General features: G+C 44.2%; 1 protein-coding gene across 1 annotated transcript in view; it reads left to right on the top strand.

The window, feature by feature from the left end:
- Positions 1-2,453, top strand: part of GNA13 (G protein subunit alpha 13) — a 17,637-nt gene extending 15,184 nt beyond the window's left edge. Inside the window, exon 4 of the mRNA XM_072414070.1 lies at positions 255-2,453. Within this exon, the coding sequence (XP_072270171.1) occupies positions 255-827 (573 nt within the window). The 3' untranslated portion in view covers positions 828-2,453. The remainder of the gene's footprint in view (positions 1-254) is intronic.
- The last annotated feature ends 13,874 nt before the right edge of the window (positions 2,454-16,327 follow it).

Below are 16,327 nucleotides of genomic sequence, written 5' to 3'. Positions count from 1 at the left end.
TTGCCGGGGCTCTTGGTATATAGGTGACGTGGGGAGTACAGATTGCCGGGGCTCTTGGTATATAGGTGACGGGGGTAGTACAGATTGCCGGGGCTTTTGGTACATAGGTGATGGGGGTAGTACAGGTTGCCGGTGCTCTTGGGGCATAGGTGACTGCACAGATTTGCTGATAGTTTAGTAAGTCAGTGACGGGCACGGATTGTATGTTTTATATTATGTCAGTTTGTGACCATAAGGTTCTCTTCTCCTTACAGGACTACCTCCCCTCTCAGCAGGACATATTGCTGGCCCGTCGTCCCACAAAAGGAATCCACGAGTATGACTTTGAAATCAAAAATGTGCCTTTCAAAATGGTGGACGTCGGTGGGCAGAGATCAGAGCGAAAGCGTTGGTTCGAGTGTTTCGACAGTGTCACCTCCATCCTATTCTTGGTGTCTTCTAGTGAGTACGACCAGGTGCTGATGGAAGACCGGCAGACCAACCGCCTGACCGAATCCCTCAACATATTCGAAACAATAGTCAACAACCGCGTCTTCAGCAACGTCTCCATCATCCTGTTCCTAAACAAGACAGACTTGCTGGAAGAGAAGGTAAAAATAGTGAGCATAAAGGACTATTTCTCTGACTTTGAGGGGGACCCCCACTGCCTTTCCGACGTTCAAAAGTTCCTGGTAGATTGTTTCCGCAGCAAACGTCGAGATCAGCAACAGAAGCCGCTCTACCACCACTTCACCACCGCCATCAACACCGAGAATATCCGCCTGGTCTTCCGTGACGTCAAAGATACAATTCTTCATGACAACCTCAAGCAACTCATGCTGCAGTGATGTCGGAACTTAGAACTGTTTTTATTCTGTTTTTATCGAGTTCTGTTTTATTATTTTTGAAGTTGTAATCGGAAGAGACAATTTTATCTTATGGACTTATGTTGATCTTCCGATTTTGGATAGTTGCCATAAATCTTTGCCAACCGAAGCCTTATCCTTTTTGCTGGAGCCGCCACCATTCTGGCAGATTTGTGCTGTGTGGACCCCAGACCTCTCTTTCCCAGAGGATCCAAAGCCCGGAAATGAGCGGAACCTTTGCTTGGAATGTGGCTTCTTATTGTTGGATCGCTTGCTGCATCTTCTACCTTAATGCGTGTTTTTAACTAGCAATGCAGGAAATAAGCACAAATTTCTATTTTAAATCTGTTTTTCATTCTGAGAGGAGCAGCAATTTTAAACTTTTTTTTTTTTTTTTTTTTTACATAAGTAGAATTGAAATTTCCAGGGGGATTTTCTTTCCTCCTGGTACAAATCATCTAGTTTTATATTGTTTTGATTTTTTAACACAATGAATGGCTTAAGAAAGACTTTGGGCCTTTAAAATAATTATGGTCAGGGGATGTTGGCTGCGAGTTTTGTTCCTTGTCCAGGCTTGCCATTGGCTCCGGCCCGTTCTAGAATAAATCTGCGTTTATTGGCCGCCAATGTCTCCTAGACCATAAATGATTTTAGGATGCAGTATACTATTAAAGCCTTTTATAACTTCTAACCGTGCCTACTAGGAGGAGCCTTATTCACATTAGTGCTGACCTAAGACACCAGACTGTATTGGTTGCCTTTCCTTTGCACTTTTTGTAGCAGTATGCAAACAGAGAATGGCCTCGGTCCATTGGACTAAATTCCAGTTTATGGGACTAGCACCACTAAAAACTGAATTGTTACAAGCGTTGTTGATTGGATGGAGCTTGTGGTGTGCCCATGTTTCCCCATCTGTCTGTGCCAGTAAAACCACTTCACTGTATTCCTGGCCCCCTAACGGAGGAAGGTGTCAGAATGCCATGGCAGTCTATGGAAAAGCTATGACCGTATACATTGGGAACCGTTCTGCATTAAATGCTCTGATCACCGGTGTATGCGGTCAGCTTCTTAGTAATTGTTCTGTTTTAGCCTTTATCGGTCGCTTTGTGTTTGTAGATAAATCCGAGGGCAGCCCTGCCGGGTGTTCTCTGATGGTGATGCCAGGGTACAGCCACTCTCAGCTTGTTTTATGAATCCAGAACATTTTTATTATGCCATTTTCCAGATGTCCTTTACCTGGAGTCCTATATCCGGCCTGGCTGTTAGTCTTGCCTTATTGCCTGATGCCTGAGAGCTGGCCATCTATATTCTACAACTGATTAGGAATATTCTTCCCCAACACTTCTGTGTGTCGGATAGCTGATTTTCCATCTCTGGTTTCCCTCCTGGTGTCCTGTGCAGCACCCACAGGGGTGTAGTCAGTCCAGCGGGGGTGACGTGCAGAATGTGTCGCATAGAGAAGATGGCGGCACGGGTAGTAGGACCGATAAGTATTAGCAATGTTCATTTACTAGCTGACAGGCTGAGCAATCTATTACATAATAAAAAAGCTCTGATATTCATAGCTACATGTAAACTTTCAGAAAATAAACTTTGTCATTTATACAACTGCCGTAATCTTGCATGCTGTTTTATATGCATAGGAGGTTTGGTCAGCTGTGTTGGGGTCATCCTAATAAATTGCTATCCTGTGAACACGGCATTATTACACATAGCTGGCTGCAGTACGCTTTGCTGAAACCTTCTATAGCAGAGCTCACCCTACTAATCTTACCCCACACACAAGTGTGCCCCCTGCTGGCTGCTGCCGATCCTTCCAGCTAAGTCTCTATTAGGTCCTGCTGTGCTAATCATCAAGGAACTGCGCCTGCCAGCAAGGAAGCCACTATTCAGCCAGCATGAGGGGTAAAATACATTCGGTACAGGGATTTAAACAGTTTATGGGCAGCTTTGTGTAATGTTTCTCTTTTCTCTGGGTATTGCTTTTTATTATATTGACTCCCTCCTAGACTCAACTACCTACTACTACTTCCTTATAGTATACCATGCAAAATATTGTTTTGACCTTCTGGGCTGTGTAGTTTTATCCATAATCCCTGTCACCATACCCTAGCTTCCTGCCTAATATTGGGGGGAAGAATGATGGCCGTATCGTGATGGCCAACCAGTCGGTGACCCTTTAAAGCTGAATAGCCCCTTGCATAGCCCGTCATTTGATGGACAGTATGGCTATTACATGCAAGCAGAATACCATCTCTGGTATTGGAGTATTATACAATCCCAATTCAAGTCTCAAAGGTAAATAAATAGCGGACAAGTGCAACCCCCACCTCTCTCCATGGCTATGATAGGGTTGGTGAGGGTCTCTAGCATTGAGTGGAAGCCATTTACCATTTGTGTTTGTGGGTCAGATCCACGCATGTCACACGAGGAGATCCTTCAGCCTGAATCTGACCAACAATGGTGGCATGTCTGGGTGGACGTCTTCTGAATTACAGCGGCCATGGCTCCAATATCTCCAGCATTACAAAGCCTGTATGACGCTTGCAGGTGTACGCTGTGCATGTAGAATGGAGAATAGAACTCCATTTCAGGGACTATAACCTCCATAAATTGGCTTTGTCTGCCTGTGCGGGATTCTTCAGTTTCTGCTTTTCTCACGGGATGATATGTGAATCTTTGTCTGGTTTATTCGCACGTCACTAAGATTCTTTTTATGGGTATTCTGGGTTTCTCTGTCTTCTAATTGTTGTGCCAAATTGTTCACTGACATTCGGGGGGGAGGGGGTTGTGGTTTTGGGGAGTCAACTTTTTGCTGTTAAGATTTTTGTGGCATTATTGCAAACTCTATCCTACAATGGGGGTCACACATGGGATGAATTGGTCATACATATAGATGGGTAACATACGATTCTCCCGTATGAACTGACTGTGTGGCCAGAGAAGTCCCAGAAGTCATTGCTCAGTAATCTGGGTTCCCAGTCTTTTCTCCTATCCGGCTTTATATAATCGGATATCCTGCAAAATGTTTGTAGCCAGAGGTGAGGAACGCCATCTCACCTGTGCTAGGGAAGTGATTATTCCCAGATGTTGAATTGCAATAGCCGATAACATTTCCAACCAAACATTGGGTTAACCTAATATTGTGCATGACCTGTCCACAGGTTGTAAGGTGTCCCATTGTAGGGGGATGAAGGATCTGTCTTTGTCTGGTGCACAGGTCACAATATTATTTCTGAAGGATTCTACTAATCTACCAGTCTGCCCAGCGTTCAGCTTCACACCTTGCATTTCATAACACATTTCCCTCTTAGTGTCTGGATATGGGTCATATTATTCCGACTATTGGACTGACTGGTTCCTGAGTTCTGCATCCCAGGTCTAATCTCAGCCCTTTGTTCCAGTTGTACCACTATAAAGTAATCTTGTAATGAGACCTCCTGGCTGCCATGATAGTGATGTTGTCACTCCTGCAGAGACTGGCTGGTGTCCGGTATCCATTCATTAATATTGCAGTGATATCTTTGTGTATGATGAGAAGGCTCAGATGTAAGCTTTCCTCTTTTCTTGAAACCCATGTGTGCAGGTTGGGAGGCATTCTATCCTGGAATAGTTCTGCAGTGGAGGGATCTGTCCCGGTACACAATGCTACATGTACACTGGCTGCTAAACCTTTCATATGCAGAGACTCGGTGCATGGCTTCTTGTACCGAGCATTTGTCACTTTATAAGTCCAGCGGGGAATTATCTGTGATTTGCTTTATAATCTTTCTGTAATCTCGGCTTGTCATGGCTGTCCTGTATCCTCCACCAGGCACCATCGGTCTATCTTGTGTAGAGTTTGTGGTGGGTGCAGTAACTATTTGCTCTGCAAGGTCCCATTGGGCCAGACACACGGAAGGTTGCAGCAAGTCTGACGCTCATCCAGTACAGAAATCAATGCTACAAACATTTGTGCTGACCAGGGCTTTACTTTTGTGCAGCTCCTTGTGTTTGGGTGGGTAAGATATTTGAACCCTTTAAGTTGGGGCCCGAATTCACACACCTAATAGAGTAGGATACCTGCTGATGCTGAAAAACCGGGAAACCGCTTTATTTCAAGATGCAGACCCCCAGAATGATCTTTTATAGCCAATTTACAAGGCTGGGGTCATTTAACCAGAAGGACCCAATGGTAACAGATTCAGTCCTATAATGTTTATTTGCAAAGCAAGTGACAGACCCAGTGTAGTCCCCATACGCAGTGTAAGAACCACTAACCCCAACTCTAGGTTTGCAATGGCCAATTTACCCCATTATAGGGGGAGGAGGGCAGCACCTCACATTCATACAATCAGGTTACTGGATGATGGTGATGGAGGATCAATACAAATAGAAAATGGCTCCTAGGCCTCCATACAGCTGCTTGGTAAAATATCATCCAGAGATACATTCCCCAGGTCTCCTAATTTCTTCCTAGACCCCATTATAAAGCGCTCTTACATTGATAGATGTCTACTGCCATGTCTGCCCTGGTTGTAAGATCCAGCTTGTTTGGTTCTGACCCAGAATGAGGAGACGGCTCAGGTGTTTAGCTCATTATCGGTATGATTGGTCCAGGTGTGACACCAAAGCATTACATCCAGCCAATCAGCAATGGCCACTCACATCCTACCTGTATAGATCATTCCATGGGCCTGTTTCCAATCAAATGGAGGAAATAGGGGAATGAAATGGATTACCAGGCTCTATATTGGGGTTTGTATAGATAAGGGGGGGGTTCTGCAGAAAGGTTATGGGAACTATAGAACGTATGAGAAAGGTGAATCCAGCGAATCTCTGGGAAATTCTGCGTTTATCCTATTCACATGAACACAAGAAGCCGTCATATTGCAGCTCCATGCAGACCGCTAACACAACCCTTAGCCGCCTCTATCCCATGCTGGAGCAATGGCGGGGTCATGATACAAATTGTTCCATTGTCTTTATGATTGCCATGAGACGCATTGTGACCCTTGTGCCTATTCATCACGCCAATATCATTTCTTTGCCTATCTTTGCTGTATTTAGGTGGCAATAGGTTAGACTTTTCGCCATAATATTTGCAGGGAATTTGTACCTCTTGCAAATCAAATCTTCTGCAGGCCAGCGCCTTGTTCGGCCTAATATTCCCCAGCACAGATCTAGAAGATCTTAGCGCTCACAATGGTAATTCTGCAGGACAATGTTGGGGGTTCATCCGGGACCCCTTTAGGCATCACACCCAACCTCTGTGGTTAATGATTTATTTTTATACACATTTTATTAAACTCTTGTATGATAGGCCGTATTTTCTGAAACTTTGAAGATATATATATTTTGTAACACCTTCCATAGCTATAGCTAACAAGCGCGGTTTTGTATTCGCTGTGTATTATATCGGACTCCTGCCATAAGTCCGGCTATCACTTCCTTTTTATTCTACTTTGTGTTGTACATTTATTTCTCAATCCATCAGTAGCAATAAGTTATTTCTAAGAATTGGTAGGAAAACAATCATTTTGGCTTGTATTGATAGAAAACTAATATGAAAAAAGCTTTTTGTAACTTGGCTGTACATTATGTACATATAGTTTTTTGTTTTTATTTCTTTTTGCTTTTCAGTATTTTGCCATGTAAAAATTTAAGTTACTGACCTTAAATAAACATGTAAAAAAAAAAGTGTCTTGTCTTTTATTTGTTTGCTCGTCCCTTCCCTACGCATGCAAAGCAGCCAATCAGATGCTGAAATTAGAAAACGAATCTTTGGTACAATAGTGCACAATTCCTTCCTTTTTCCTCGTGTTTAAGGTGTCTGTTCATTCACTCCTGTCCAGGCAATATTCACCCATTAACATGTGTGGCCCTGGGTGGTTCTCATACCATGTCTAATGACCTCTAGTGGTGAAAGGGAGTTACTGCTCCGGAGGAGGAAGACAAATGTTCATCAATATGCTGCTAGGATGCGTCATGTTATATACAAAACAAAGGCTGCTATTCCCTGTTATAACGGTCAGGGCCGATAGGTTAGAGGGTATTTAGAGAAGGGTGGAGCAGCACGGTGTGATATCTGATTATATTGTTCTATACACAGATAACGTCTGCAGGAAGTGCTGAGCGCACAGAATCCCAGGCTTGCTGTACTCCGCTGATAACACGCTGAGATGGAAGTAATTAGTGTTTGTAATTTATAGAATTGTTAGAAGGTGTAAAAACACAAAATCATTTATTTCCATCTATGGCTGTACCGGGGGGGGGGGGGACTTTAGTTTCCTCGTCTTTAACACCTGGCCCTGGGACAGGAAGAGGGGGTGAAACGGAAATCACAAGGTGACACGTCCTCCACCGAAACTGAAAAGAATTTCTGCTATATAAATGTATAATAATAGTGTGTGACTGTGAGGGGACATTAGAGTGTCAGCTCCTCTGTACAGAGACTGATGGGACTGGCTCAGTGATCTCTGTACAGCACTATGGTATATGTCAGAGCTATATAAATGTATAATAATAGTGTGTGACTGTGGGGGACATTAGAGTGTCAGCTCCTCTGTACAGAGACTGATAGGACTGGCTCAGTGATCTCTGTACAGCACTGCAGTATATGTCAGAGCTATATAAATGTATAATATTAGTGTGTGACTGTGGGGGGACATTAGAGTGTCAGCTCTAATAATAATGTATAGGAAGCCCAGCCATGTGACTGGTAGATATAAGTAATATATATATAAGCATAGCACAGTCTGCACAGCAAGGCCTGAATTTTGTTTGCACATTCTGAGCGCTATACTTGCTGTTATTATTGGGCTTTGTTGGCTGAGCTGTGCCTGATTGGTCTTTGATGGGAAAGTAGAATTATTATGTGTATTGATTATGATGATGAGGAGGTGATCGCTCTGAGGGTGGTAATAATATTATACATACTAATAATAGTAATAATGTAATACATAATATTATAATAATAGTAATAATAATATAATACATAATAATATAATAATACAAAGAATCCTGAGATTAGAGCAGCCACTGGGTCACCTAGGACATGGAATGGCTCGCACAGAACAAAGCTTTCTAAGTCTAAGCTGTTACTACAATTCCCAGCATCCCTCGTGTCTATAGACCAGCGGGCTCTCTGCCTATGTGTGGCCCCGCATTGGACAGTTTTATAGGTACAGGGAATTGTAGTAGCGGTGATATTTCAGGTTTGGTGTGTGACTTTGTCTAAGTTTTGGCCCTCTGTGGATTTGAGTTTGGCTCCCCTGCTTTAGGGACACGTTAGAGGTGTATGTATGATTGAATTGCAAAATACCTTATAATAGAGTGGATTGGCCCCAAAGACTCTATCTTCGTTTTTCCTCAAAAAGAATGTTGATAAAGGATTAAATTGCTGCAACTGGGCACATGGGAGGTGATATAGGTGTTCCAGCGTCCATTGGCTTGAACTAGGAAATAATTCAACTCATTTTATGTTGGTTGTACTGTTCCTATTAGTCCCCCATTATTTCAGCAATGTCAGCGAATATTAGAACACATCCTCAGGTGTGTGGCCCTCTATTGAAGTATTCAGGAAATAAAGTCTCTTTAGGTAACTCCATATAACATTACTTCTACCGGTATCAGTCTGCTGGAATACATGAACTTCATTGTCTGATTGCAGTCATGTATTACCTACAGAGGAAATATCGGGCGATCACATTGTTCTTGTGGCCCTTGTTGGGGGGAGTTTCTCATCCATCACCTGTAGGGCCCGGAGATCTCAGTGGAAGTGCAGAGGTAATTTGCGGTTCCCACGTGGCGTCACATTTGTACTGAACAGGAGATTTCCTCTGCACTTCCACTACGATCTCCGGGCCCTACAGGTGATAAATGGGGAAAACCTGTAAAAAAAAAAGTGTTAAAAAAACACAAGCATTCAATAAATTACTTTAATATTATTTTTTATTTATTTTTTTAAACACATTTTTTACATTTTCTTCTGATATTTTACCATTGTATCCTGTGTTGTTCGGGTTGGGTCTATCCGAATTGGAACACCCACACTATTCATAACCACAAAGTTTTCACTCCAGGATTCCATCTCTATTTCTCTAAGTTTTCATCCTCTGAGCCATCATCCCCTCTCACACATGAGCTCTGATCATTGAGCATTCAGGAGGTGAAGTGACTTTAGATTTCAGAAAGGGGGACTGACACTCAACTTTCTATATATCAAACAATCTTTACTTCTTAGCTGGTAACTCTGCTTCAATATTTCCCTTCCATTGTCCTATTGCAGTAAAATAATGTGTTACCCACACAGATAAATGTGTCATATCAAGGACTGGCATTGTCTGGGAATGTAGCAGTCTGTTTATGGCCTCAGGTTTTATTCTGAGATTCAAACTCTGTCTTCCTTTTTATTTTGTACTTATTCCCAGCCAGAGTTCTATTCTCTGAGCTATCATCCCCTCTCACACCTGCCTGCTGTTTGCTATTTCAGGAATACAAGGAATCGGCCAACAAAAAAACCATCAGTTTAGGGATTTAAGTTCCTGCTACAGGACACATGGGAGGTAATATAGGTTTTCCAGGGTCCATCGGCTTTAGCTCAGAAATATTTCCTGTTGGTTGAAGCTTTCCTCTGATCCTGCTACGTCCTCAGTAATATATTCCAGAAATATCGGGAGCAGATACTCATCATCATTTGTGACAAAGAAATATTACGTGACAGATTTATATTTCAGGTCCGGTGATGAGCCAATGGTGAGAAGTTTGTATGACGTAAAATAAAAGCATCCGGCCAATCAGAATCATCTGTAGCCCAGCAATGGAATGGTGCGATGGGCTCCTTGTATCGATCTCCTCGTTATACTCGGCTATGAACAGATCCGGAATCCGTCTGAGCAATCCATCATCACTGCACCCCGGGAAGGTCGGGATCTTTATTCACATTACAAATCATTTACCTATTGTGAGAAACTCTGCAAAGCAAACCTGGTGCCAAAATCCTGCGGCGTGGTTTACCATCCGAGTATTTGTATATATTACTATACATACAGGTCTGTGTTTGGATAAAGCACTCCCGGCACCTCCCCACCAGAGGGCGTACTCTCAAGCTGCCCCAAGGCAGACGCCTCTTCTGCCGACACCAGGGGTGTCAAACTCTGTCCTTTTTATTGGCCCCCCAATACTTCCTAATATAAATTGCAGCTGGGCCCCCACTACTACAGTAACGGAATCTGCAATTCATATTAAGCTATAGACGCGAGTACAATGCCGCTACTACAACTCCCAGCATCACTCGCGTCTCTAGACCAGCGGCCTCTCTGCCTATGTGTGGCCCCTATGTGTGGCCCCGCATTTTATAGACACAAGTGGTGCCTGGAATTGTAGTATTGGTATCACTCCCCTATGTGTGGCCCCTATGTGTGGCCCCTATGTGTGGCCCCGCATTTTATAGACACAAGTGGTGCCTGGAATTGTAGTATTGGTATCACTCGCCTATGTGTGGCCCCTATGTGTGGCCCCGCATTTTATAGACACAAGTGATGTGAGAATTGTAGTATTGGTATCACTCTCCTATGTGTGGCCCCTATGTGTGGCCCCGCATTTTATAGACACAAGTGATGTGAGAATTGTAGTATTGGTATCACTCCCCTATGTGTGGCCCCTATGTGTGGCCCTGCATTTTATAGACACAAGTGGTGCCTGGAATTGTAGTATTGGTATCACTCTCCTATGTGTGGCCCCGCAGAGTTCACACTGACAGGTAAGCTCAGGAATTATGTTGCATGCAGCAACTGGTTGGGTTACACATCGGTGAATGAGAGAAGAGCAGTAATATTCCGTGGATTGATCGCAATGATTTTATTACGGCGCGCTCTGCTCTTGTTTCTTCAATAAATTTCAAGTTTGGCCCGTGACTTGTTCTATTTTTTTATTTCGGGCCCCAGGGGGTATGAGGGCTGACAACACCCAGCAGTGTCACTATTCTGCATGACGGTACCTGCATAGAGAAGCTGCTTCTGTTCTTATTAATCTGTGGCCCTGTTCTGTATTTTAGGTCTTACAGGGTGACTCCCCGCACAGGTGAGGAGTTACTCTTTAAACATGATGAACATTTTATAAGACTGATGTGAGGAAATTGTGTTTTTAAATTTGAATAAAAAATATTGGAAATGATTGCATGGTGCACCTTGTACCTGGGGCCCCGATAGAATATAGGCATTGTGTGCTGGGTATTATCATGTACCTGACATCTATCGGCCCCTCTAGTCACTAATAGGGACCACTAATAGGGACCACTAATGGGGACCACTAATAGGGATCACTAATGGGGATCAGTAATAGGGACCAGTAATGGGGACCACTAATAGGGATCACTAATGAGGGCCACTAATGGGGACCACTAATGGGGATCAGTAATAGGGACCACTAATAAGGATCACTAATGGGAACCACTAATAGGGATCACTAATGGGAACCACTAATAGGGACCACTAATAGGGAACCACTAATAGGGACCACTAATAGGGACCACTAATGGGAACCACTAATAGGGACCACTAATGGGGACCAGTAACGGGGGCCACTAATGGGGACCACTAATAGGGGCCAGTAATGGGGGCCACTAATAGGGACCACTAATGAGGACCACTAATTGGGATCAGTAATAGGGACCACTAATAGGGATCACTAATAGGGACCAAGTCCCAACAACAGTGGCCTGCACATCAGAGAAGTTTGCTGTATATAAACATAAACCCAATGCGTTCCATGTAATCAGTTATTTTACTATTTTTATTTGGACAAACCAATCTAACATTCATTATACCAAGACAGACAGGCGGGGAGATCAGACTCCACACCAGCTCCATACATGATGTGTGCAGCATCTAGTCTTTATGTACCCCTGCACACTATTCACTCAGTGATACGGGGGGGGGGGGGGGGAAGCAGGGACAACACTGAGGGTATTTGGGATGAAGGGACATTATGGGGGTCACCAAGAACAAAGCTTCTGATTATCATTCTTGTACTATGGAGAGATCTGAGCTGCCATTGGACACATTGAATTCCCTGATCTGTCCGTGTCACACCTGAACCAATCATCAGGTAACGAGCTGAACACCTGAGCCTTATTCTGGGTCAGTGATTGGGAAGGCTCAGAACCAGACAAGCCGGATCAGAACCAGACAAGCCAGATCCGATACAACCGGGCAGACATGGCAGATCTCATCTCAGCAATGGGCTCTATCTATGTTAATGTAACATTGGGGAATTCTGTGTCCTAATTATTGGAGCTGGAAGCTTTCATTGGGTCAGCACACGGAGCAACAATTATTACACAGTATATAGCGCCATCATATTACACAGCGTTGTACAAATACATAGTCATGTCAATTCCACCAAGAACAGAAGTCAGTCATTTCTGGTACAATAACCCATAGATTATATCATACAGGCTACAGGGGAATGCTTACTGATATCATTATTATACAGTATTTATATAGCGCTGACATATCACACAGCGCTGTACAAAGCCCATAGTCATGTGACTAGCTGTCCATCAAAGGAGCTCACAATCTAATGTCCCTTCCATAGTCATATGTCATTATTACAGTCTAAGGTCAATTTGGGGGGAATTAACCTAACTGCATGTTTTTGGGGTGTGGGAGGAAACCGGAGTACCCGGAGGAAACTCACACAGACACGGGGAGAACCTGCAAACTCCATGCAGATAGAGTCCTGGGTGAGTATCAAACCTGGGACCTAGCACTGCAAAGGCCAGTTTGGTTTCATCTGCCTTAGTCCAAATTATTTGCCCCCATACAACAGGCTGCCAAGCTACCCCAATGTTTGATAATTGATGTAAATATAATTTGGGATTGATCCCTGTATTTGTTTCCCTACACTTTATATTCAGTATTTAATAGTCTTTGCATGGCAATTGCCCCAGAAAATGAGCTGTGTATAAATGAAGTACTTTGTGAATTCTTAGGCTTTCTTTATACTTTGGCTTCACCCTGACTTTGTTCATGTAAACTTCACACTTTTTCTGTAATTTTCATTTTGTGACAGATTCCGTATTGTCCACTAGATGGCCTCAGTGTAGCTGATCTCTCATCAGAGCTGCAGTTTCTGAATCTTCCACATGGTGGCGCAGTTATTGAATGAATCTGTTGGAGGCACTAAATCATTTTCCTTACAGAGATCCACTTTAATTTACTATTTCATGTTATAAAAGTGCAAGAAATGACTGCTACTCTGCCATAGCTGCCTTCTGTATCCCTCTATCTAACTGTCCCATCACTAGCTTTATCTGTAGCACCACAATAATCTCTGCAGACCTTAGCTTCTGGGCTAAATGCCCTTTAATAGAAGATTTGCCTCAAATGTTAGGTGGGTCCAAGCTCAAATCATTTGAAATGTTGTATTAGTAGGAGCTGCATATCATATTAGGTATCTGCATGCATTATGCCACTGATATACAAAGCACCATGAAACAATGCAAACCCTATTTATTGTACAGCGCTGCGTAATATGTTGGTGCTATATAAATCCTGTTTAATAATAATAATAATAACCTGCCGTATGGTAAATGGCAGATATTGTGTGGAAATACTTATACCGCCCTGACCTGATTTGTCATGTATTGCATTATACCTCTGTGATTTAAGGGTACCCCCCCCCCCCTTATTGAATTTCATGTATATGTAGAAGCTTCCCCCGGCATGGTACGGTTTTCTATGCCACTTCCTAATGTTATTTTTGTGGCTCTATAAGCACACCAAATGTATATTTGCTTCGTCCAATGACTCCAATGTGTTTAAATGATACTGCAGAAATTCCGGTAATAATACTCGGCTCCTCCCTGAGAATTGTAATGGAAGCTGACCTCGGATGTGTATAGGGCCAAGCGTTCTATATGCTCACAATGGCTTAGACATTTACCATTACAATATAACAAAGAGTTGTCAGGACAAATACTCCCGTTGTCGTTGTTGTGTTGCTGTGATGTCTGTTGTGATGCCAGATGGTTCATGACTGCAATATTGAACTGGGGGTAAGTAAATCTCAGAAGTTCTGTGACCATAAAAACCTGTGCAGAGTGCCTGGGTCAGAAGAGTTCCTTCCCATCAGTGACTGGCCCGTGGTCTGGTCTGCCGTGTCTGGCCTTTCCTCAGTGGTCTAGTCTGGTCTGCCCCCTCATGGTCTGGTCTGGCCTGCCCCCCGTGGTCTGGTCAGGCCTGGTCTGCCAGGCCTGGTCTGCCCCCCGTGGTCTGGTCAGGACTGGTCTGCCCCCCGTGGTCTGGTCAGGACTGGTCTGCCCCCCGTGGTCTGGTCTGCCCCCAGTGGTCTGATCTGGCCTGGTCCGCCCCCCGTGGTCTGGCCTGGTCTGCCCCCCGTGGTCTGGTCAGGCCTGGTCTGGTCAGGCCTGGTCTGCCCCCCGTGGTCTGGTCAGGCCTTGTCTGCCCCCCGTGGTCTGGTCAGGCCTTGTCTGCCCCCCGTGGTCTGGTCAGGCCTGGTCTGCCCCCAGTGGTCTGGTCAGGCCTGGTCTGCCCCCCGTGGTCTGGTCTGCCCCCCGTGGTCTGGTCTGCCCCCCGTGGTCTGGTCTGCCCCCGTGGTCTGGTCAGGCCTGGTCTGCCCCCCGTGGTCTGGTCAGGCCTGGTCTGCCCCCCGTGGTCTGGTCAGGCCTGGTCTGCCCCCCGTGCTCTGGCCTGCCCTGCCCCCCGTGCTCTGGCCTGCCCTGCCCCCCGTGGTCTGGCCTGCCCTGCCCCCGTGGTCTGGTCACCTATCCGTGGTCTCGTCTGGTCTGCCCCCGTGGTCTGCCCTGCCCCCCCCCCCCGTGGTCTAAACATATGTCTGGAAATAAGACGCTGACTGTCCCGGCAGCCAGACCGCTCATCAGACGCCACCTATTCTTTACACGTCTGAAGATAAATGTTATAAGTCCACTAATAACCCGAATAAATTATACAAAGGAAGTATTTACCAATAAATATATTATAATAATACATCCATGCTGTGCCGGGGAAACAACAATTTGTCTTATTTCTTAATGATGATATGCAAGTTGTATTTTTTATGGCTGACATATTTTCCATCCAAATATAATAATAATAATAATAATAATAATAATAATAATTGTGGGGGTTGGCCAGGTTTTGGAGAAATGAAATTTGTAGAATCAGAAGTAAAATACAAATAATAATCCTCTGGTGCGCTTTGCAGCATTTCAGGTGACGTCGCTCGCTGTAGCAGAATGAATGGGCCCATTGGACAGGTGAGGAACGCATTGCTGGATTATTTGTTTTACATTGTCACATTTATAACCTCTGTACCGGGAAATCTCCCAATGGAAGTGTTTTATATCATTCATACGTCATCCACACAAAGCCCTATAAACTAATAGCTGGTATCAGAAGGTATGGGGGGGCTCTGCACCCCAAAGGTAACATTCAGCACAAGATGAAATGAATGAATGGTGTCACCCAGTCATCCCAGGTACAATACGTCAGGTGTGTATTCACTGTTCAGGTATAGAGTTTGTATTGAGGGATTATTCCTAAATATGAATCTTTGTGTGTGTGATATTAATATTCCAGGGTTTGTGGAGCCAATATTTCATCTTTTATCTCCGGTCTATGAACAGATCTCCCCGCAATGGGTGCAGAGTTTTGGCGGCAATGTCGCTGTACAGGTGTAGGATGAGATATCGGGCTCAGGTAAGTGATGGCAGGATATGTTCACCTGTAAAGGTGGGAGGTGAATGTAAACTCCACACAATTCCAGGGATTGGGGTAAGGGTGAAACTTATTACTGCAAACCACCAACAATTCCGGGGATTCCTGCCAATATCCAGCCGAGCTCTGACCCCGGCACTCCGCCCAACCTCCGTACTCACCTGGAACCAATCAAATCATGATATATAGAGCAGGGAATCATTTTCACCCTCTCATTCCTTTATTTTCACCCCCTCATCCCATTCTCCTTTAATACTAACACAGACCAGGAAATATATTCCTTCCTCTAATCGCTAACCTTCCCGGAGATATCCTCATATAAAGACAAATGTCTGAGACGGGGCCAATATATGAAGATCCTTTATTATTATCTCTCAATATTTCACCAATCACAATAATAAATCTACAAATACATTGCAACCATTTCCCTGATTCCCCGATTCCTAAAGTGCTGCAGCCATTGGGGCCCCCCAACCTCATGTATGGGGAAAGGTTACAGGTGAATATATATTGTATATTCCACAAACCATTCATCTCTGGGAATAATATCATACATTCCTTCTTCACCCCATGTCACCAAAATGACTCGTATCTCATTCCTTACGCCTTATTCTCCGTTACCCGATTCCTGCTTTCACCCATCTAACCTCCTGTATTCCTGCTTTCACCCATCCAACCCCCTGTATTGCTGCTTTCACCCATCTAACCCCCTGTATTGCTGCTTTCACCCATCTAACCCCTGTATTCCTGCTTTCACCCATC

This window comes from Pyxicephalus adspersus, chromosome 6 (genome assembly GCF_032062135.1).
Source record: "Pyxicephalus adspersus chromosome 6, UCB_Pads_2.0, whole genome shotgun sequence".
Taxonomy (NCBI): Eukaryota; Metazoa; Chordata; class Amphibia; order Anura; family Pyxicephalidae; genus Pyxicephalus; species Pyxicephalus adspersus.
Note: the sequence above shows the minus strand (reverse complement) of the source record. Positions and strands in the feature narration are given on the sequence as shown.